Source organism: Phalacrocorax aristotelis, chromosome 21, assembly GCF_949628215.1.
Source record: "Phalacrocorax aristotelis chromosome 21, bGulAri2.1, whole genome shotgun sequence".
Taxonomy (NCBI): domain Eukaryota; kingdom Metazoa; phylum Chordata; class Aves; order Suliformes; family Phalacrocoracidae; genus Phalacrocorax; species Phalacrocorax aristotelis.
In genome coordinates, this window is record NC_134296.1 from 7181132 (window position 1) to 7203340 (window position 22209).

Consider the following 22209-nt stretch of genomic DNA (forward strand, 5'->3'; position numbering starts at 1 on the left):
TGTCTGCTGCAAGACCGAGATCTTTGCACGTTAAGATTGAAAGGCCAGGACAATGTAGCTCAAACTGGCCTCGGCAGGTCTGACTTTCTACTTACCAGTTGTTGCTAGAAACCCTGTGGCAACTGAAGTGTTTTTAGAAGCCTGATCAAGGAAGGAGCAGGCAGCTAGCCCCAGCCACCCCGTCGCTCCGCAACACCCCTGGCAGCAGCTGGTTGGGCAGGCTGGCAAAGGGGCCGGTGCAGTTAAGCCTGTGCCGCTTCTATAAATAGTTCTTGGTTTTGAGCTTTTTGTTAGTAATGAAACTTATTTGCAAGTCCTAACTAGAATGTTGCGCTTAAAATTGAGAACGCGGTGTGAGCCACGCAAGCGGCAACATAAAAGGCAGGCTCGTCTTCAGCGTGGCGTAGCCTCTGCGCCGCAAAATTATTTACGTTCTCATCTCTTTAATCCAGCTCTGGCTACTGAACCAGGTGCTCGTGAGGGAGCCGCGCAATGCGTATCTTGAAGCTTTTACTCCAGCCACACTGTATTTATATAAACGCCCCCACACCCGACCGGCGTGCAGAGCCTGCTCTCCGCGGCAGCGTGAGCGCACCACAGAACCCCGAGAATCCGCCCGGTCCTTTGCAGGTAGCTACAAAGCCAACAAGCACCGACGTGGCGCCGCCGCCGTTTCTGCCCCGCTGCCCGCGCGTTGGTGCGACCGTATGATCGGCCAGGAGCCAAGCTAACACAACACGAGGGCCTCCCGGGTAAACCGTCGCTCTTCTGTGCTTCTCTTATGGTGAAAAAACCCAAATGTAAGCGGCTAAATAAAAACCACCCCCCCCAAACCAAACCACCCCCCCCACCAGGAGATGCTCTTTGGGGCGATGCCCCTTGGCGCTCCTCAAGCTGGCAGCTGCTGCCCTCCCGTGGCAGAACAGACACCTTCACCCAAAGAGCGCCAGATGCTGGAGCATTTTTTCAGGCTGCCACACCGAGTCTTTCAGCAAACGCAAAAGGACAGGATTAATAGGTCAGTCGTGGCCTGCTGGCCATCTGGGCTTCACCTTCCACCGTGTGCGCTCCGCCATGGGCGGCTGCGTTCTGCTCGCAGGGCAGCAACGTGAGGAACCCGACGTGGTTTAATACCTGACATTTGACATTTTTAGCTATGCACAACGGAACCCCTGCTTCAGGTTCTGGAAAGAAAGGGTTCCTGCAAACAGGCAGGACGCAGAGCCTGCCTCGCACTAGTGCTGAAGAAACTGGCTGACGCTAGGGTCCCATGACATATGGTGCACGTTTATTTAAGAAGAGTTTTTCATGTCAGGGACTGAAACCACAACTTCACGTTAATGGTGTGAGTGATCTCAACTGGCTCCTCCGCACCATAGAAACGGCCCAGGGAAACTTATACCCAGTTACAAATGAAAACTATGATTTATTTAAAAACCACCTTCCACTTTTTCCAAGACAACTTTTTCACAAACAGCACAAGACCTGTTCAGGTTTCAGTACACCAGCAGAGGTCTGTAACAGGCAACTTTTTGGTTGTTCCAGGGGTACTTTTGAGGAAACATGTCGGTTTTTATAATCATTTACCTTCTCTTTGTCATACATTGTTCTAGATCAGGAAGATTCTCTGTAAACATCTGTATGACATGGGAATTAAAAACGCAGCAAATGAGGTTTAAAAGGAGTATGAGCAAAGTACAGAGCCTGGGAAAGCTTAGGCTGCCTAAAATTGTGGGCTCTGCCTAACTGGCATCAGCTAAAACCTGTGTTTATGCAGGATAAGCCCACTGGAAGTGGTGCACGTTTTAGTGTTGCTATCATGCTGAAGGAACAGGAATAGCGTTCATTTCAATAGTAGTTTTTGTTTCGTTAGTCAGGACTTGCTTTACTGCCTAGGAAATATTAGGCCAGACCAAGCCACACGTAGAACAGTGGCAATGCATGCAGAGCAATGATTTCTTTTTTTTAGTTAAATATGTTCCAGGGAAACCGTTTAGTTTGAAAAGTTATGTGGTATATTACAAAAAACACCTCTAAGGATTATGTGGAGTCTGTTTTGGGGATTATGGGAATGCTTGGTCCCCTCAGCCTCCGGCACAAGAAGTTACTCATCGCAAGAGCGTAAGGAGTCTCACTTATCACTAAGCAGTCTGTTTACAGGCGCAAGCAAATGAAAACCAAAATCCTTAGTCCAGTTTTTCCCTTACATAGACTTTTGTTCACAGGTCTTATCTTTGAATAAGTTGTCTTCAGCACAGAGGAGATGAAACATGATGTCGAACAGCACAGGAACTGCTAACTTCCCTTGGCTTTCAGCCCCTTTGAGCCGGCCTCAGCTGCAGGCCGCCGCTGAGCATCACAGGTCCCAGTACTTCAGCATGGGTCGTGAACTGCCACGAAGGTGTTTAATTACAGGGGCTACGGCTGGGACCCTTATCACAGGGCATACACGGCTCCTCACACCAAGCACTGGCCTTCCGATACCCATCAAGGGAGCAGAAGTGCATGAGCAGTGCCCACCATAGGCTCCACGCTAGCAGAGGGTGAAGACCAAGCCTCTAAACCACATGCTGCACTGAGGACAACAGCGCAACCCTTCCAGTCTCCAACTGCTAACCCATCTTCCCATTCCGTTGCAAGACTTGATTTACGTAGCAGAAGAGCTTTGCTCAGGGGTGAGGCTCTCACATCAAGCTAACAAGAGGTGTTGGTTTTTAACTCCCCACAAAAATGTTTCTATTAATTCCACGAATGGTTTGGAGAACCAAGGGAGGAATTGAGTCGTTTTAATTTTTTTTTTATTATACCTAATTCCCTGTCTCTCTAAGTCTCCTCTGTGCCTGAAGTCAATTTTTTTCTCAGTAAAACACTGAAGTCTTATCACAGGTGAAGCCAACTCCTGAGGAGAGGATAAAGCCTGGTTTGTAACTAACTTATGCCTAATTCAAAATTACTACGGGAACCTTCTTAGTCACACGTTCAAGGCAGACAACAGACCATACCCACTCCAGTTCACAGACACCTTTGACTTCAGCAGAATCAAAGTAATGCCAGGAAGGAATTGGACCGTGAGTTTATAAAACTATTCTTTTACACAGTTGACTCCAGAAGCTTCACCAGTTGGTACGGGGACAGTGTGATGTAAAACCTGATGATCCCATCCAACTGTAGTGAGCAAGGCGTTGTCTGAAGGAGACCACGATAAGCCTGTTACAAAGTCCCGATGAGAACGGTTCCTGAACCTGGAAAACACGAACTCTCCGTTAGCCATAAAGCATTGTTACCAAGAGTTTATGGGCTTGTGCAACTCCTAACTGCTAGTTTGTTAGGGTGATGCTCCCCTGTTTAAGGAGTATTTGCATCTTCTACTCAGCATATGGACAAGTAATTAACTTAATGAGACATTAACAAGACAAAGAGCTACAGTAGTGAATAGCTTCTGTCTAGTACTTACACCTCAGAGAGGTCTGAGTCAAGAACAGCTACCGAACAGTCTTCACTGATTGAAGCCAGTAAGGGTGAACTAGAGGACAGAGATGAGACCACGGTTAGCACAACCAAATGCAAGAAAGCTTCTCAGGGATAGGCACAGTTCTTAGTGAGCCTGACCCCGGTACAGTGAATTAACAGACACCGAATCCTACAAAGATTTTTGTATCGTCATTTGGCAGGCTGCCAGCACGCTAAGCGAGACTATTCTGTTAGCGTTGGAAAGCAAGCAGTCCTTCTCCAAGCAGAAGTGACTGCAATTAGAAAACCCCCACCACGAGCGGGTCAATAATTCCCAATACAGCAAAAGTGTTCTCATGTACATTCTCACGCTTCTTGTCAAAACTGAGAAATTGTTTGCTTTATTCTTTGCTACTGAGCTTCTTGATAAAAAGACCAAAACTAGAACTCTCATAGGCTTTACTCTAAAAACAAATAAGGCTTTCAGGCATATGTAGTCACACGTTCTACGCCAGCGTATCAGACTATACCTATGTGCAGAAAATGCAAACCCCCTGATACTTCGGGTGTGCACAGCGGAGCTGAGGGCAGAATCGGGATTCTTTGTGTCTACTAGTGCAACTGTTCCATTTTCATCACCTTTAGGAGAGGAAGGGAGAATGAGGTTATTAGCAAAATTGTCGTGTGAAAAAGAAAGGCCGTGATTTGTCTGGTGAAAGTCAAAGAACAAGATCACTTCTTACCCAAAGCAAAGACGTCACTTTTCTGTGGATGCCACATGACTGAGGTAGGGAGGTGATTACAGGCACTGCAAACTGCGAGGAAATAAATCGGGATGAGTGCGGAAAGACTCGGTACAAAGCTATTCCTATACTATCTCAGTTAGCATGGCTACTGCACTAAGACAACTATTTAAAAGCTTATTGTACTTTTGTGATCTTGTTAGACTTCCTTGAGTTTTAATAGCCTTTTCTGTCCAAATGGTCACATCGCTTGATTTGAAGTTAGACATAGTGAAGTCAGGCATAAAATAATGCATTTCTTCCAACAAAAACTCATAGACAAGCAGCGACTGCATACAGGAACATACCAATTCGAGTAGCTGGTTTGGGGCATCTGGTGTCCCAGAGTAAAGTTCTGCTGTCCTATAAATCCAAAGTGAATGAGAAGGTTTTTACAATTTCTTTATGACAGGGGGTAGGCCCAAACCCAGATTCACTGCAGAGCTGCTACCAACCCACATTCACACCCACACCACCTCTTCCTTTGTGCTAAAATGATGCTGCCATTGACTGCAAGTTAGCTCCATCAGTCACCCCCAGGACAGAGCTGGGAATTCCCGCATTTTAATACAAACCTGTAGAAATCAGCTTGGTAAGGCGACTGGGAACTTATCAGACCGGAACATTGAAATAACACAGGTATGCAGCTTGTAACACAATAGAGGTAAGTGCATCTCCATTTAACTGCAAATAACTAAAATATCACTTTTATCGGGTAGATTTAGAAAGAGAGCGAGCTTTACCTCACCACAGGACAGGAACACAGTGTCCTTGCCAGGACAGGAAGCCACGCATGTCACTGAACCAGAGTGAGCTACCAAAAGCACAGAGGGATAAACAGCCTCAGAAATTGTATCCAACTTTCCCGCATATTCCCAAGGACCCCTGAAGGCACAGCAGTATAATAAAGGATAGTTTATGCCCAGATACAGGGTTAACTTCTACTCGTCAACAGCCAACTGCTTCCTACCAAACTGACGAGCTGCAAAATCCAACCAGAGGCACTGCAGTCACGTCCCTGTGACGTGCCTAAGCTCGAGGAAGCCTCTCCAGACAAGGGGTCAGTTACAAAGGGGCTGGGGGAGGGGGGAAGGGCCCAAACAAAGTAGAGGCTCTGCTGTGGGTAGAAATCACCGCGCCACATCTCCAGAGATCGGCATCCCCAACGAGCTGTTGTTCAAAACAAATCCAGGCTGGGAGATCCCACGATTTTATGCAGGTGGAAGAAAGATTTCAGTACAGAAGAAATACTCTAAAATACACTTAGAGATACAAGGCAAACTAAGCCTTATTGCGTTCGCTTTGTGGGGAAAACTGAATAACACACAAAGAAACAAGGCTGTGCTGGAAACTCCAGTCTGGCAAACTTGGCACTCACCTCTGTAGGAGTGCAGCACCGTTTGCTGCGGGAGGTCCCAGACCTTCACGCTGTGGACAAGAGCGAGCAGTCAGTACCCGGCACCGGCGCTGGCACACGGCAGCCGGGCTGGGGACACTCACCAGAAATCCCTGCTGCCGCTGACAGCCTGGGTGCTGCTGGCCAGGACGTCCACTGTCATCACAATGTCATCGTGTTCGTATATACAGAACTTGTTGACGATGAGGGTTTCGTTCTCATCCAGCTCCCACAGCTCCACGGCACCTAGGAGGGGGAAGTGGGGGAGAGGGCACCCACCTCAGTGTGGGGAGAATGGGGGGGGGCACCCACCTCAGTGGGGGGGGGGGAAGAAAGGTGGGGGAGCACCCATCTCAGGAGTTGGGGGGGAAGGAAGGTATGGGGCACCCACCTCAGGAGTGGGGTGGAAGGTATGGGGCACCCACCTCAGGAGTGGGGGGGGGACGGTGGGGGGGCACCCACCTCAGGAGTGGGGGGGGACGGTGGGGGGGCACCCACCTCAGGAGTGGGGGGGGGGCACCTACCCTCAGGAGTGGGGTCCCGGGGGGGATCCCTATTGCTTACCGGAGTCGGAGGCCACCAGGATGCCCCTGTCAGCCACCCAGCGCAGGTCGGCGACCCCCGCCTCGGTCTGGACGCCGGCGGTGCAGAAGCCCTCGCTGGGGGCGCGGCGAGGATCGGCGAAGACCCAGAGGGATCCGGCCCAGCAGCGCCCGCTCAGCCCCGAGGCGCCCAGCAGTAGGGCCCCGTCTGCGGGAGAAGCACGGCGAGAGGGGGAGACCCCCGGTGAGCGCCCGCCGCTGCCGCCGGCCCCCCCGCGCCCGCTCCCCTCCCCTCCCCTCCCGCCGGGCCCGGCCCCGCTACCTGCGCGGTAGTGCGCGCCCTCCAGGTGCCGCTCCATGCAGGCGGGCGCGTTGGGCGGGATGTTCCACTCGGGACCGGCCGCGGGCTCCTCCCCGCCCGCCGGGGGTGCGGGGGGCGGCGGGGGCTGCTCGGGCGGTGGCTCCTCCATGGCGGCGGCGGCGGCGGGAGCGGGGCCGGTGGCGGCGCCCCCACGTGCTCCCGCGCCGCGCGCGCCGCCGCCGCCGCCTCTCGCGAGAGCCCCGGCCCCGCCCCGCCTCTCGCGAGAGCTCCTTCGTGCCACCATCTTAGTGCGGGGGCGGCCGGCGGTCACCGGGACGAAGCGGGTCGCGCCGCTGCTTTCCCCCGTCCCGCCATGTTCTCCCGCCTCGTCCTGCGCGCCGGTGAGACACGGGGGGGGAGCGCCGTCCGCTCCGCGGGGCGGGCGGGGGGTTGCCGTGGCTGAGCTCTGTCCTGACGCGCTCTCTGCCTCCTCTTCTTCCCTCAGCCCCGGCCGCGCTGAGGAGCCTGCCGCCCCCCGTGGGCCTGGGGTGAGTACCGCCGGGGCGGGCGGGCGGCCCGGGGCACCCGCGGAGGGCTTTGAGCTCCGGCCGAGGCCTAGGACGCCGCCGGTGCGCCGGGCGGCCGCGGGCCCTGCGAGGGCGGGCTGCCTGAGGGGGCCTGCGGCGCCTCGGACACCCGCCCGGCCGCGTTCGTACGTAACGTGATTCGGGGGTTTTGCCTTTATCCTCGTTAATGTTGTGGGCTTATAAAATAACTGCGGTCGGAAGGAGCCTCTGGAGGTTATTTAGTCCCACCCACTTACTCAGAGGAGGCGTGCCTAGTGAATGCCTACCTATTTAATTGGAAATGTATTTCATTTTCATCTAAGGATGGGTTTTCTTTAAGAGACCTAACGGAAACTTTCTCGTTATTTGTAGCGTATTGCACACCACAAGACTACTGCATACAACTCAGCAGTCTTCGGCTCCTTTGCCGCCTCTGCCTGAGAAAGGAGGAGAAGTACGTTATGGTTTGATCCCTGAGGAGTTTTTCCAGTTTCTCTATCCTAAAACTGGAGTTACAGGTTAGTATATATATTTTTGCTTAAAGTATGTGTTTAGTTATGCTTATTTAGCGCTGTCTACTATTTCTAGTTGCTGAAAAGTTAAAATATTGGGGAAAATTTTTCTTTGTGCAGAAGGAGGTTGTGAAGAATGAGCCAGGCACCTGGTCTTTAAATAAAGGCTAAGAGAATGTCATGAGCTTGGCCTTTCAGGGAGGTTTATTTGCCTGCTGACCCTCAAAACCTTTAAGCTGATTTTTTTTGCCTGTTTCTGAATAAACAGAAGCAGCAGGTTCTGTGCAAGGTACAAGTTACTTCCACTTCTGGCAAGCGCCCTCAGGCACCCTTCCCCTTGGTGGTGCTGGGTTTCTGCTTTTTGTCACGGTAAAAGAGAACAGTTCCCGATCTTTTTGTAAGCCATAAATTAGCTACTTCTTCGGTGTTTGACTTTAGGGAGCCTTTTTATGCTTTGTACAAATAACACTGCTTTGTTTTTACTTTAGGGCCTTACATGTTGGGAACTGGACTCCTGCTTTACCTTCTCTCTAAGGAAATCTATGTAGTTAACCATGAGACAGTTGCAGCTGCCTGCATTTTATCAGTCATCATTTATGGAGTAAAAAAATTTGGTGCTGATGTAGCAGCTTTTGCTGACAAACTTAATGAGGTAACAGAAGAAACCACAATCTAATTTTGTAGTAGTTAGTAACTATTCTAAGTTATTTATTTGCTTAAATGCTTAAAAGAATGTTGTGTCCAGGCTGTCACAAAAGCCTGAGCTTAATATCCTAAATGTTGCTTAAATAAGATGTGTTTTAGGTTTTTATGCTGGCATTGTTACATAAGTCTTCAAAAAAAACCAAACCCAACCCCACCTCATGCCAGCAGGAATGATATTTTTTTTTTAAGGTATGATTGATTGTGAACCCTAATTCATCTGCCTTGCCATCTTTCAACCTCAACCCTGGCACAGTCCAGTTCATGCAGACATTTCTCAAATCTGAATGCAGAATTTCAGAAGTTAATTACAGATCACTCGTGTTCCTTGCAGCTTATTTTCATTCTGAAGCATATTTTTTGTGTCTTTCAGGAGAAAGTTGCTAAAGCTTTGGCTGTGAAAGATGGGGCTATTAAAGATCTTGAGACTGCCATTGAACACGAGAAGAAGGAGCAGTGGCGGGTTGAAGGCTGCAGCTACCTCTTTGACGCTAAGCGGGTACGCAGTTCCAGCTCTGTTCGCTTCCCCTGCAGTCTGCGCTGCCTAATCTGGGCGCCTCTTAAATTGCGAACCAGTAACAAACCATTGACCCTCTGCGTGTTGCAGATGGGCTACTCCCACCGCCTGATCCAGTGACTTTTGCTAGAGAATCTGTGCTGCTGCTGCTGTGTGTTCTTGCCAAACGCTACCCCTTTGATTTCATCTTCTGTGTCTAGAATAATGTTGCAATGTTGCTGGAAACCAATTACCGAGAGAGATTGCTGATGGTGTACAACGAAGTAAAGAAAAGGCTGGACTACCAAGTGGCTATGCAGAATTTAAAGCGTCAGAAAGAACAAGATCACATGATTCAGTGGGTGGAGAAAAACGTTATTCAGAGCATCACACCTCAACAGGTAGTTGGGTTTTTATTTTTCAATCTGCTTTACGTTTTAGGCTGAACAAATACTTGCTGTCCAGTGATGCTGGCTTAAGCCAGAAGACGGTAGGTCGTCTTTGGGTGACTTTCAGATGTGCTGCAACACGTTCCTACTGCTGAGTAAGAGCTAACAAGCCCAGTCACTAGGTACCAGGTACTTGTGTTGCTGGCTATTTAAGCTAGATTCATGTGTGGTGGTGGTTGTTGCAGCATAGAGCCAAGCTTGTGATAAGACATATAGCTAACAGGTCAGGGAGCTCACTTGTGAAGTTCTCTGTGTAAGACCATGGCAGCTTAAGGTCTGCAGATGAACTCTAAATGTCCTTTCTTTTAAGGAATGAAACAGAGAACAAAGAAAGCAAACGCATTCCTAGCACTGCACGCAGATGCTTTCATGCGTTTGGATTTGAATCTCTGACTTCATGAGCTCTAATTGCATCCCTTCTAGTCTGTAACTCATTTTATGGGTCTGAAAGGGAGTACCTAAAATGCATTTGAATTTTGTTTGTTTAAATGCCTTTCATAAGGTATTTCGTCTGAAAGCTGTTTTCCTTTCTTTTGCAGCAGAAGGAGAGTATTGCAAAGTGCATTTTGGACCTGAAGGCATTGTCGAAGACTGCACAGGCAGCAGTGTAGCCACCTCTGATTGCACTGACATGTCTCATTACTTACTCTTGGAAACTGTATGACTCTAAAGTATCATTAAACAAAGAAACAAACAAACCACTGTGCTGTCTCTCACTAGCAGTAGCAGCAGTAATTTCCTTTTTGTCTTTGAAGTAGCTGGATGGGTCACCTCAACTGTGGGTTTATTTGCAACCACGGCATGTGTAATTCTGTTTGGTTCCTGCTTTGCTCATGAATGCTTCCAGATATAAGACACAGAACTTCACAGTGAAAAGTTCTGGTGAACTCAGTGATGAGGTTTCGTTCTAGAGTTCTGCGTGATAATGACCGATAGGTAGCTACTGTCATTGTAAGCATGTTCTAAAACCAAAATGAGGGCCAGTGCTCCCGTTCACCTAGCCCAGGGCTTGGAGGTACTCTGAATGAATGTCCTCTTGTTAAAAACAAAAACGACAGCTTTTGTAACCCAGCATCTTCCTGTTCTGCGGAAAAGAGGATGTAGCTGGCAGGAAATGCATCAAAAGCTAGTGGAAGACTCGCTTCAGCTGAGCTTGCCAGTATTAAGTTTGAAAGAGTGAAATGGGTAAGCTCGTTCTAGAGGGTGGGTTTTTTCCTGGATTTTCATAGGAAAAGAAAAAAGTTGCTTACCTTTTTTTTTTTTTTTCCCTCTTCTTGGTAACAAGGAAAATAATTTTGTGTGTATTATGTTAACACAGTATAAACCTTTTCCCCAAAAGGATTTTGTTAGATGTCAAATATCCCAGCTGAGCAAAGCGCTCACCTATGTGTAATCCCATCCTTTCTGTGTTGGGAAGGGATGTGTTTAGTACATGAGTAAGCAGACTAGGGTGTGCTTACATGCCTCATGTGGATTGGTGCTATGGCAGGGAAATGCTTATTTTCAGTGGAGTTTAAAATGGCAGAGTTTTATACGCTTTCCAGTGCAACAGTTCAGAAAAGAAGAGGTGTTCCATAGATGTAAGAACCTTACTTAAAAGTAAATGTAAGCTGAAGCCAACTAATTTTTCTTAGATCAGCACTTCCTGAAGATGCAGGTCATCTTTATAGTTCCTGTTTTTTTTAATAACGAAAAGTGAAGTTCCTCAACTTCCACATTTGTGTAACTCCATGCCTGAGACACACTTGAGCTTTAACTAGTTGGACGCGTGTTCTTTTCCCAAAGCGAGTGGTTAAGCTGCTGCGCTAGCGCTTCAGGAGTTCTCCACCAGCAGGTGTGCAGCAGCTCTATGGTGCGAGGTAAGGCGCTGGTCTTACTCTTATTGCTGCAAACGCAGCGCCCTTTGGGCTTGGTGTAGGAAACTGGGAGCTCTCAGCTGCTGGGCTCTCCTGCAACGCGGGCAGCAGTGAGCGCGCGGGAGAGAAAGATGATGGCAATAGAGAACGGGGCATTTACTTTGATGTTGTGGCCAATGCTTTGTTACTCCCACTGTGCAGCCTAAAGCCACGTGAGAAATACGAGGGTTGGAATTTTGTGGTAGGCTGGTGCTTCCCTATTTTTAAGATTCCACCCCCAAATTAGAGAAGAAAGTTATAGTTCCTGCTGTGGTGGAAAAAGTCAGCGTAACTCAATGAAAACGGACATAAAGGGGCGTTTTTCTTTCAAACCTGCTTCTGATAAGGTTTATGAAGTTCGCTCGGTTCTAGCTGCTGCCAAAACAATGCTGTGGGTGCTTTTTTAGTTATTAAATATATGCCGTGCTTTTGAAAGAAGGCAGTGTGTTCATCAAAGTGTAGTGAGCGTGCATATGTGTGCACGGGAACGAGACACGGGGAAGTAGGGCTTGCGCTGGGTAATTGCTGGGCTTGCTGCTGTGGCTTTGTGCCAGCTTGCATAAGATGTCTGAAACACTGAAAAAACTAAAGTCTGTCGGTTAGAAGAGGGAGGTAGGCTTGTTTTGCTCTAGCGTGTGTATGTGTATAAATACAACTTTTTCTTCTCCCCCTCCCCTCCTTTTAGCTTCTCTTGCTGTTCATTAGTGGTTGGAAAGAATGGGAAGTCGTTACTCAAAAGCAAGTGCAGGTATTCTCTTTTTTAAGGAATTTTCTTAGATGCAGTGTTCTTGACTGAGCTGATATCATCCTAACTCAAAAAGGGCTGCTGTGGGGGCACTTGGCAGGAGGTGTATGAGGCTGGGGAAGAGCTACATGGCTACCAAGGGCTGCTCTGGGACAGTAATAATGTGAATAACTAAATATTTCTGTTTGGTGTTTCCACTTTCGGAAAGACTTTATACTTATAATAATACTTACTTGAATAGACACATGCCTCTATGTAGTTCTTGTTGCTTGTAATATTACTGGAAAAAAATAACATGTTTTAAAACCAGGTTTTGGTTTCTTTTTTAATCCAGTTCCAGTTACAACTGAACCCCCTTCTACAACCATCACTGTACCTACCACTTTATATACCTCCACGGCTGACTTGAGAGCGTCAGGAGTCGAAGGCTGGATCGATATGTAAATGTTCCACCTGTACATCCTGACTTGGAGCACAGAGTCCCCTGAGACTGCAGACTCCTCAAGGGAGGAGCAGCCTTTTAGAACCCCAAGGCACAAAATGCATTACATATGACTGCCCCTTAAGGGAGGGATGACGTATCTAATTCGTAGTGATGCTTATTGCAGATGTGCACCTTTTAACCTCATGGGGCTTGGGATAAATGATGCACTTATTACATTTCGTGAAGCCTGGTGAATTTGAGCACTACTAATTCTTCAACACCTCTGTTAAAACTGGGGATTCTGACACTATTTTCTGTGTATCAACAGCCATGGAATACTCTACGTATCACTAGCCTTTATCTTGGGCATCTTGTTGACTGTTCTGGTTTTTGCAGTCATCTACCTCATCAGAAAACGTAAGTGGTGCAGTAGAGGGAGTAACGGCCGTGTGATGGTCCAGGCCCGCTGGCAGAGGAGTGCTTAGCATCTTGTGCTGCACGTCTTAATGTGGACGGTGCTACGTTTCCGTGCTCTTTGGGCTGCATCTTGCAGCACTGGGGTTTCAAAGTAACTTCTAGAGAAGTTGCTCTGAAAGAGCCTCAGATTAGGTCTTCCTTGAATAGTTAATTTATTGATGAACAGGTCATTCCTGGCAGTACCTCCTCATGAATCATCCCTGGGGCTGTTTTCACAGTAGAATTAACGTTAGTATTAATGAGTGTGGTGGGTTTTGTTGGTTGTGTTTGTTTCGGTTTGGGGTTTTTTTTGCCCTAACAACTGGCCGCACAGAGTTCTTGCCAAATTCCTCGGTCACTTTCATCCTAGCCACTTCCAACAGCTGGGCAGGGACTTGGGCTACCCTCCTCCTCGGGCTGCCAAATGGCTCGCTATGCGGGGAAGGTGTGACAGGTTTCACAAGCTCCGTCTAAACCGTGCGTGCTCTGGCGCTGCTCTGTCACCCCACTCACCCCTCCCTTGCACTGCTGCCGCCAAACACGCAGCAGACAGCTGAGACTGGTATCCCTCTCCTTCCTAGAGTGCACGAGGTCCCACGAGAATTCACAAGAGCAAGGTCCCTCCCGGACAGCGACTGAGGAATCTACTAAGAATGTCCAGGTAAAGGTCGCAACTACTATTTCTAACACTTTGTGCAGAGGCTTCAGATTCCTGTTAGAATGGTAAATAATTTGGTGAGGGAGGGGGAAAAGAGGTTTGCTCTTGGAGGACTCAAGTGTAACTTGACAGTTCTTTTGACTAAGGAAAAATGCATTCTTGCATGCATCTAAGGCTTCAGCCTGTGTTTGTGGTTGCAGGGAGTTACCTGAGGAGGCATCTGGACAGTAGGAGGAAAGATAGTCCTCTGTTATGACAGGGCTCAAATGCCACACTCCCCAGATATTTCAAGGGTTCTGGGGCTCAACTAAACCACTAATTAGTCAGGTTACGGGTAAGTCTTTTTGAAGAGCAAGTGTTTCTGTAGTTTTCATTCATAATATTGATTCTTTGGAAGCTCTAACGCAGAGTTGACCAGGATCCTGAGCTTAGATTAACAACTGGGCTCATCCAGCAGAGTGTTTACTAATTTCCCATGTGGAGGGACAGACTGACTGCTTATGGCACGTAGTGTTGAGGACAAATTAAAAGCAAGAAATTCCTGCTGAGGTGTGATGCTTGCGCACTCTCCAATGTTTGTGGCTTCTTTCACGTCCCCAGAATGAGGTTACCTATACCACTCTGGCCTTCCAGCAGAGTCGGACGCCGATGGCTGTGTGATGGTGAAACTTTTGGTGGAATGAAGACGCTCGAAATTCCTGCACACCAAACGCTACCAGAGTGTTACATCAAGGCCTGTAGCGCTCTGAGAAATGCCAGCGCTGCCGTATGTAACATCGGCTCACTTTATAGTTATAAGGGGAAACTAATGTCTTCTATTCCAAACTGCTTGCCAACAGTTACGGACAAAGTGCTTTTTATACCATATTTCCTCATCTGTAGGAATCTGTGAGTCCTTACAGTGCGCTTGTGAAGCTGCCGTTTGTTTGCCATTGCTTTGAACTACCAAAGAAAATCGAAAAATGGAAATGTTACTCTGCGCCCATTCATGCCTGTGCCCTTGGTTTCCTTTTTCTGTGACTGACTATAGTGTTCTTGTTTTTTGACTGTCAAGTGCTCCGAGTAGTTACTCTCCGTTTATTGAAGTTATGATAACAAAATATTTGTGTGCAAATGTCTGCTTCCTGATTGGGTCACATAAAAGAAAAGCACCATCACAGCGTAACAGTCAAAATTTCTGGAAATGTTCATTCATGTGTTATTACCCATAGTGTTCTATATATATTGTAAAAAGTTAAAAATAATCCTCTTTTATAAATTGGGGAATAAGTTACCAGCGGTGACTCAGCCTTAGCAGCCACAGAGAAGCTTCTCTGCGTGTTCCTGTGCGCGTGGGTGGCAGGCCTGCTGTCTGAGGAAATACAGCGATCTCCTGCTGTCGTACAGCGCTTCTCCTGCAAGGCCAAACTGGAGTTTCGGTTTGCTGCCACCTCAGCCCTCTGGGCTTCAGAAGCCTCCTTGTCTCTGGTCACCAGAGAGCGTGGCAGGTATTCCTGATTTCTGAAAACGCAGGTGATTCTGTGCGTACTAGAGAGGTGTTTACATAGAGGAATCCCATGGGTGGGACAGGTGCCTTGGGTCCTACGGCTCCCGTGCGCTGCAGCTGGAGACAGCACGTGTGACCTCTGAGAGGCTTCAGGCGAGCGGGGCTGGATGTGGCGCCTGACGGCAGCACGAAGCCGCAGCCGCCGGGCAGCTGGACTTAGCCCAGCTTAGATGTGCCGCGTTCGGTGTCGTTCCAACAAGCAGTTAGCGGAGCAGCGGCTCCACCTCTGCCAGCTCTGTTGGGTTGTCCCGCCTTCGTGACTGCAGGGGCTGGGGGAAGTCTGGGGGAGCACTGAAAAGCAAGGGCACAAACACCATGATGATCTGAAATCTGCCTCGAGAGGCATTGTGGGTAAGGCTGCTGGCTGTTCTGCAGGGTCAGGAGTAGAATTTGTGGTCTTTGTTTTGCTGTTTCTTCTCTCAGCTCAGTCGTGGCAGCTTCCTCAAGTGCTGTTTAATAGAGAAAATACCATACTACTCCTCAAAATGTGCAGCTGCCGAGAGGTTCATGAGGGATGATTGTAGTTGGTTTGCAATTATTTTTTTTTGTTTAAAATTATAAACAATGTTAGTCTGCTGCCTGACAGCAACTGAGAGGTAATAATATCTGAAAATTTACTTGGCATGCACAAACGTTACTTCACTGTATGAAGGAGAATGCTGCCGTCCTGGGCTCGGTCCTGGGCTCAGTCCTGGGCTCGGTCCGCAAGAAAAGGTGACTCACCATAGGCTTCCTCCCACCTCCTGAGACCAGCTATGCTGTCGGGGTTTTCATGTAGATCCTTCACCGTGAATTGTACTGAGCTTTAGCCAACCATTTCATGTACTTTGTGAAATGCTGCCAGCCGCAGTGCAGCAGTTCAGCGTGGCTACCTAGCGCTGAGTCTGGTACAGCCCTTGGACATGGCAGGTAGCAGAGCAGCTCTGTTGCGTGGCTGCTAACGAGTCCCACGCTCATCCCAGAGCATCCGCCTCTCGCCCTCTCCCATGCCGAGAGCTCTACACACTCGTACGCAGCTTTTAGCGGTAGTGACCAGCCAACTCTTTGTTTTACAGACAGGTAGAGGAATTTGGGACAACTGCATCTGCTACTCAGAATAGGGGAGGGGTTGCGTGTCCTCTGTTCTGCTATTCTGGCTCTCACATTTTCACTGTTTCAGTAGGTTTCTGCTGGAAACCTTTCTCTCTCTGTTCTTTCTCCATATCCTTACTCTTTGTTGTCTTTGCTTGTCAGGCAGCCTGCTAGGAATTTGGTGCGGTGCAGCTCCCTTTTTTCTCAGTTTCTCAAAAATGCATAGGCAAAGCTGGCCGTGCATCATTCCACTGAGTAATTTTCTGCTCTTTAGGTGGGACCTTTTTTTCTGCTGAAAGCAATCAGTTTTATCAACTGATAAGCAAAGATCATGTAGTAAAATTCTGATGTACTTACGCCATGACTTCCTTTGCTGGCCTGCTTATTAATAGAGCTGAGCTGTGTAAAAGAGCAGAGCTTTGGCCTGTGACAAGGGTTACATCAGATAATAAATTGAGATGCCTGATCTCAGCAAAAGGACCAGACGCCAACGCTTTCTGAGATAAATAACGGAATTATACATTCCATTTTCTGCTTTTTCTAGACCACTTTTGTTATTTAGAGATGGAGAAAAAAGAGCCTGGCCTTTAATGACCTATTTTCAGCTTGACTTGTTTTCCCTAAAACCAGGCTTTGTGAACTGTGGTGTAATATTTACTGTAATTTCTGTGCCATCTTAGTCAGAACACAGGGTAAAACTGCGTGGAGATTTCATGTAGGCTGCTTTAATATGATAGTCATGGGAGAAAAGCAGGCTGAATTAGTATCAAATCTATCTAATATTTAGTATTATTCATGAAAATGGGACAACGCTGACTGCAGCACAAGTTATCCAGACTCAAGTCTAAACCGACAGAGAAGAAGGGTGTAAGAATAGTCTTAGTGCCTGGATTGCAAACTGCTGTATTACCAACAACAAAGACCAGGTTTATCCCGTTTTTCAGTGGACCCAACCAATCCTTATGAAAAAAACAAAAACAACACGGGACAAAATTTGTCGTAAGTATCTCTTCTGTATTTTGAAACTATTTAATACAAAGACACGTAAACACACATATTTATGTACACCTTTAGAGTCGTCTTCAGATCTGTAGCAGGTTGCTACAAAAAGAGCAACTGTTCTTCAGGTTTCAGAGGAGACTCGCAGCAAGCTACATCTAAATCGGGTGTTAGGAAAACAGTTTGTGACCGTAGGGAGAATTAAACACGGGAATATGCTGTGCAGGAAGAATCCCCCAAAATTGGATGGGTTTAGTAACAAATTAGGAAAATGCATCCTTGATGGTTTAGCAATGGTCGATTCTATCCTTGGTCAGGGAGCTGGGGGAGGAGGGAAGATCTTAAATGTATCATTAGTTTATTTTTGACAATCATCTCTTCCTGGCACGCTCCCCTGTCCCCAGCACATCTCATTAATGAATAGCTTCAGTGTGTTTGGCGCTTCTCCTCCTGCCTGGTGCTCTGTCTGAGGTCAAGTTTGCAGGCTTCTGGGCCGAGCGTTGTCTTGATTTAAACGCAACGAAAGTCACCCACCGACAAACCCTCCCCTGAAGAAGAGGAGGGTCGCCAACGTCAGTGCAGCTTCTGGCCTTTCAGCTGAGCTGGTCAGCAGCGGGTGAGGGTAGCTTCGCAGTGCAGGTTGTCTGCAGGTGGACGTGTCGCAGGAGATGCTATGGTTTTACTGGAGAGGTGTTACTGGACAAAAAACCCAAGTCAGGGCAAGTCTGGCTGGGTGTGAGCAAAGGGCCTACGACTGGGCAAAAAGAGAAATCAAAATTATAACCAAAAGACTTCTCAGTCTTGAGTTAAAACTAGAAATGAACGAGCACTGGTTTTTGCCAGCTGGCTGTGGACCTGCGCTAGGGAGCTAGGAGGAAAAAGTCTGCCTTGTTAACAGTGCTTTGGGTTGCTGGTCTACCAAAGTATGCTCACGCCAATAAATGAAAACTGGAAGGTCCTGTTAAATGAAGACGCTTGCCTGGAAGATCTGGGCTTGGTACAGCAGCCACCAGGCAGAATTCCTCGGGGTACAATAACGCAGAATATCATAAATGATCCTTTGGGCTTAATGTCAAAAGTGCATCAGACTGAGTAAGAGGAGCTTGCCCTTATCATAAAACCGTTTGTGTGAGTAGATGAAACCGCACACACATTTTTCCCATGAGTTTCTTAACAAAGCCGAGTGGTTTATCAGTGGTCTGGTATATACCGGCAGGTCAGCGTTCGTTCTTTATTTATGACTGTTGGTCTGTTGTTTGCTCTGTAAGAACTGGGTCTCTTTTCTTGCAGAGGATATAGGTCCTTAAAATGAAAAGGTACGTGTTTTTGAACTTCTTTATCTTGCAAGCATAGACAATGGGGTTCATGGCAGAATTGGCATGGGATAACAGGATTCCCAAGTACATCAAATATGGAGGGATCTTACGCCCAGGGTAAAAGTAGAAAATGCAGTTTATAATGCACAGAGGCAGCCAGGATATTGCAAACAGGAAGAGGACAAGTGCTAGAGATTTGGCTGTCTTGGACTCCTGTCCATAAAAAGCTCCTGCCCCTCGCACGCTGGCCATACCTTGCCTTAGCTTTGTCCGGATGATGTAAAAGATTTCCATGTACAGAGCACACATGATGAGCAGAGGGACGAGGGTCCATGTGAAGAAGCCAAAATACACCATGTAATCCATCCTCATCACAGAGATAAATTGACACTTGAGAAAGTCAGAGCTTCTTGGTTCTGAGTTGTTCCATCCAAACATGGGGACCAGTCCTGCCAGCAGGGACACAGACCAGCACAAACCCAGTGCCCACCAAACTCTTCTCTCTGTAGTGATTATTTTATATCTGTTGGAGAAGAAAACCCAAGTCATGTTAAACAGAAGCATTTAAAATAGGTAAGGGTGGTTTCAAGAGCTGGCATGTTCAGATACGGCAGGTTCATTGCCACAAAAGGGGCATTAACTTTTTTTTTTTTTGGGGGGGGGGGGGCGGGCGGGCAGGCACTAGGGCTTGGCCCAAAATAAGATCTAACTCTTAATTTGTGACAATTACTTTGCAGCACCCATAAGAAGAACTATGCTTAACTTCCCCTCTTCATAACTGGATGTTTCAACTCTTTTGTTTCTTGTTTCATTATGACCTTAGTGCTCCTTTTGCCTAGATACTGCTTTTCTACTATTAGCAGTCCTGTCTTATTTCTCAGCTTCCTTAGGCGTACCTTACTCTTTACATCTGGTTTATGACACGTGTAGGACCACACTGGTCTTTTGCTCTTCAATTTTATAGGTCCTTTCCCCATAAAAAAATTACTTCTTTCGTGCTTGAGGTTATGCTCTGCATTTCTAGCTTACATACTTTTCCATTCAAACATAAAAAGTGAATGACCGCTTAAGTTAGCCATTAATGTGTCTGTTACTTCTTTTGTATTTTGGGCGAACACTAAAACGAATTTCTTTTAAAAGACCAGCCTCAGAAACCCATAGAAATCTATAGTACTCACGGCATCCTGCACAACTGAAAAACCATCTGAATAATTCAGCTGTTTGACCACAGGCTCATCCTGTGGCCAAACTCTGATCTTCAACGACACGGAGCTGATGGCCCCACACGAACCCCCCCGGGGTCTGTCCGCGCTGCCTTAGCTGCAGCGGGGGGCTGCTCTGGCTAGCCTGTCTCGGGTGGGCTTTTAGGCACAGGTATTTTCTCCATGCGCAAGCATACGTTTAGAGTAAATTTGTTAGAAAAGGGCCAAGTTAAGGAGGAGAGAGGAGGTGGCACCCGTGGGCAGAGGCTGGGGGTGGGAAAGCTGGCAGGAGCGGGGCGAGCGGAGGGGCCCACGGTGGTCCAGCGCTCACCTGGTTGGCAGCTTCACTCGCAGGTACCTGTCGATCGCGATGGCCAGGAGGGAGAGGGTGGATGCGTTAGTGAAGACCACCATCAGGCAGCACATAAACAGGCAGCTGTAGAAATGGATGCTGATGCCCAGACTCACCACGATGGCCAGGGGCATGACGAGGATCCCCACCGCGATATCAGCCAGTGCCAGGGAAACGATGAAGTACAGAGTCGTGTTCTGAAATGTTGAGTTCAGCTTCACCACCCAGATGACCAGGATGTTACCCAAAGTGGCAAACAAGGCAACCAAGCACTCCGTACCGATGTAAAGCCCATCCAGGCTGCTCAGCTCCAGGCTGTTGTTTGACATGGCGAGTTGCTGGAGATGCTCCCACCCTGGCTTGAGCTGCAGAAATGAGCGTGGGCATCGATGACCGTGTGTGGTATTTGTCTTCGGTGTCTGGTGCTCAGTTGTTCCAGTGCAACCCTCTTCCAGTATTTCACAACCTCGGCACTCGGCAGCAAATCAGCTGTTGCCTTTCCACAGAGCTGCAAATACCTTAGCATCGAGGAAATGTTCCCCGCTCTGAACACATCTCCCGAAGCTCACAGCATTCCTTCTGCAGCCCGGTATCAGCAAAGTACTTTGGAAAACTATTTTGAAGGAAAAAAAATAGAAAAGCTTCCACAAGCCTGCTTACCAGCAACATATAAACAAGTACTGTAACTGCTTCCTCTTCCAAGCCACTGTTTTAGAAGTGGGAGAACTATAGCCAGGGTTGACTGTGCAAAGCTGCCACTTATCAATCTAGATAATCACTCTGCAGCTCTATAGGAAATGAGACAGTTCAGGGCATGTCAGAAGGGTGTTTCTTTAAATTTCAATAAGTGATTCAATTCAGCCTATACCATTTCAGTTAAGGCCCTGAGGTAGCCAAAAAGCGCTCTTTACTTGGACCTTCCTTGGTCTGACAGGAACACCCCTAATGCAGGTGACGTTTCCTGTGAGAGCCCTCATTTCTGCTAGAAATCAGTACGATGACCAACCACGTCGTGTTCAGAGAGCGGCACGCTTTCCTGTGCTTGCTTTGTGGAAGATGGAGAAACTGAGGAAAGGTGTGGGAAGTGATGGGAAGCAGCGGGGGGAGGGTGCGAAAGCTGTGATCTCTTTGCTGTGGGCGAGCCCGGCAGCGCGTGGCGCCTTGCTCCTTGACGTGGCTCTGCAGTGAAGGAGCCACTCCCGTTTCGGATGAAGCCAAGAAGAGATGCAAACCTGGGAGCCCGTGTCAGCCTGGGAGTCGCAGGGTAACCTGGCTCTTGGGCAAGCAGAAACGCACGCTCTGCAGGAATGAGCAAATGGCAAGAGAACGATTAGGCGGGTGGTGCCGTACCAGTGTAACGGAGCCTTCAGCAAACGGGTAATATTCAGTTTCCCAGACACTGAGTCCTCCATCTCTTCCACCCAACTTTCTGGCAAATTGAGGATGGAGAAGTGAAATCAGCCCTGGGAGGAGATAGAGCCAGAAATAGATGAGACTATTGTCTGCTGTCAAAAGAGTTGGACAAATTCCACTTCCCTGAAATCATCGTGCTTCTCGTTGCCTGACTGGAAGGCGTTTTGGTAGAACTACTGCTGGGAAAATGGTGAGAAAGTCCCAGTCTGCAACTGGACTTGGCTGTGCTGGTTTTCTAATCAAATCTGACACAGGATATCTGTGGGTGCAAGAGATAAATCCCAGGAGAGGCACGTGCGAGGTCACAGCTGGGGTGTATGCTAGGCTTCTGCGAGCTGAATGAGTACCTGGGGAGTACTTGGGATGGAGTGGGCAGCCGGCACTTTGCAGCTTTGAGCAGCTGTGGGAAATGTCTGTGTCCTCCTGGCTGCTGGTCACGCTTGGGTAAGAGCGCGCCCCACTTCCTGCGCTTGGGGTGCCTCTCCTTGCTTGACTTCAGCCACCAGCTTCCTTCTGCTCTCACCTACTCCTGTGCCTGCAGTCAGACGCCTCTCCTAGAGACAGCTACTGCAAACCTGAGTTGCAGGGGCTTTAACGGGCCCCACTCCCCTCTCCTGCCCTCTGCCTGCTGTAAAGGCAGCTCCTGAGAACAAGAACTGGGTACTGCGTGGGACCTGAGGGGAGCAGCCTGTGTAACAGAGTCAAAAGAAAACATTTCTCCCTTCATTTGCCTTTTGCTCACCCAAAATCCAGCTGAGTGTCTTCACGTTTGCCCTCCCCACGCCTTCTTTGTGGCAGGGGAAGGTTCCCTTGGCCCTGTTTGCTCTGATGCTACACCTGCGCTGCATGTAGTATAGGCTGAGCAAGCTTTAAAGAAGCTCAGAGCTGGAGCAATCTAGCCGCAAGGCCGCATAGCTGTGCGCTGTTTAATTCACA

At 48.2% G+C, this 22209-nt stretch overlaps 3 protein-coding genes across 3 annotated transcripts; 1 reads left to right on the plus strand and 2 right to left on the minus strand.

The window, feature by feature from the left end:
* Window positions 1-1402: 1402 nt before the first annotated feature.
* WDR77 (WD repeat domain 77) lies at window positions 1403-6717 on the minus strand. The gene is made up of 10 exons (XM_075115793.1): window positions 6493-6717; window positions 6193-6378; window positions 5733-5874; window positions 5611-5660; window positions 4976-5046; window positions 4541-4595; window positions 4194-4265; window positions 3981-4089; window positions 3455-3523; window positions 1403-3242 (listed from the first exon to the last, which is right to left on the minus strand). Exons 1-10 carry the CDS (start codon window positions 6638-6640, stop codon window positions 3083-3085), a joined length of 1062 nt encoding a protein of 353 aa, XP_074971894.1. The 5' UTR covers window positions 6641-6717; the 3' UTR covers window positions 1403-3082.
* Window positions 6713-9897, plus strand: ATP5PB (ATP synthase peripheral stalk-membrane subunit b). Its single transcript, XM_075115794.1, has 7 exons — window positions 6713-6872; window positions 6977-7019; window positions 7410-7555; window positions 8038-8201; window positions 8625-8750; window positions 8969-9148; window positions 9736-9897. Exons 1-7 carry the CDS (start codon window positions 6845-6847, stop codon window positions 9805-9807), a joined length of 759 nt encoding a protein of 252 aa, XP_074971895.1. The 5' UTR covers window positions 6713-6844; the 3' UTR covers window positions 9808-9897.
* An 8200-nt stretch (window positions 9898-18097) lies between these two features.
* Window positions 18098-20342, minus strand: ADORA3 (adenosine A3 receptor). Its single transcript, XM_075115849.1, is given in 3 exon segments — window positions 18098-18267; window positions 18270-18829; window positions 19840-20342. Coding segments are annotated over 3 exon segments (996 nt in total). The 5' UTR covers window positions 20190-20342; the 3' UTR covers window positions 18098-18181.
* Window positions 20343-22209: the final 1867 nt, after the last annotated feature.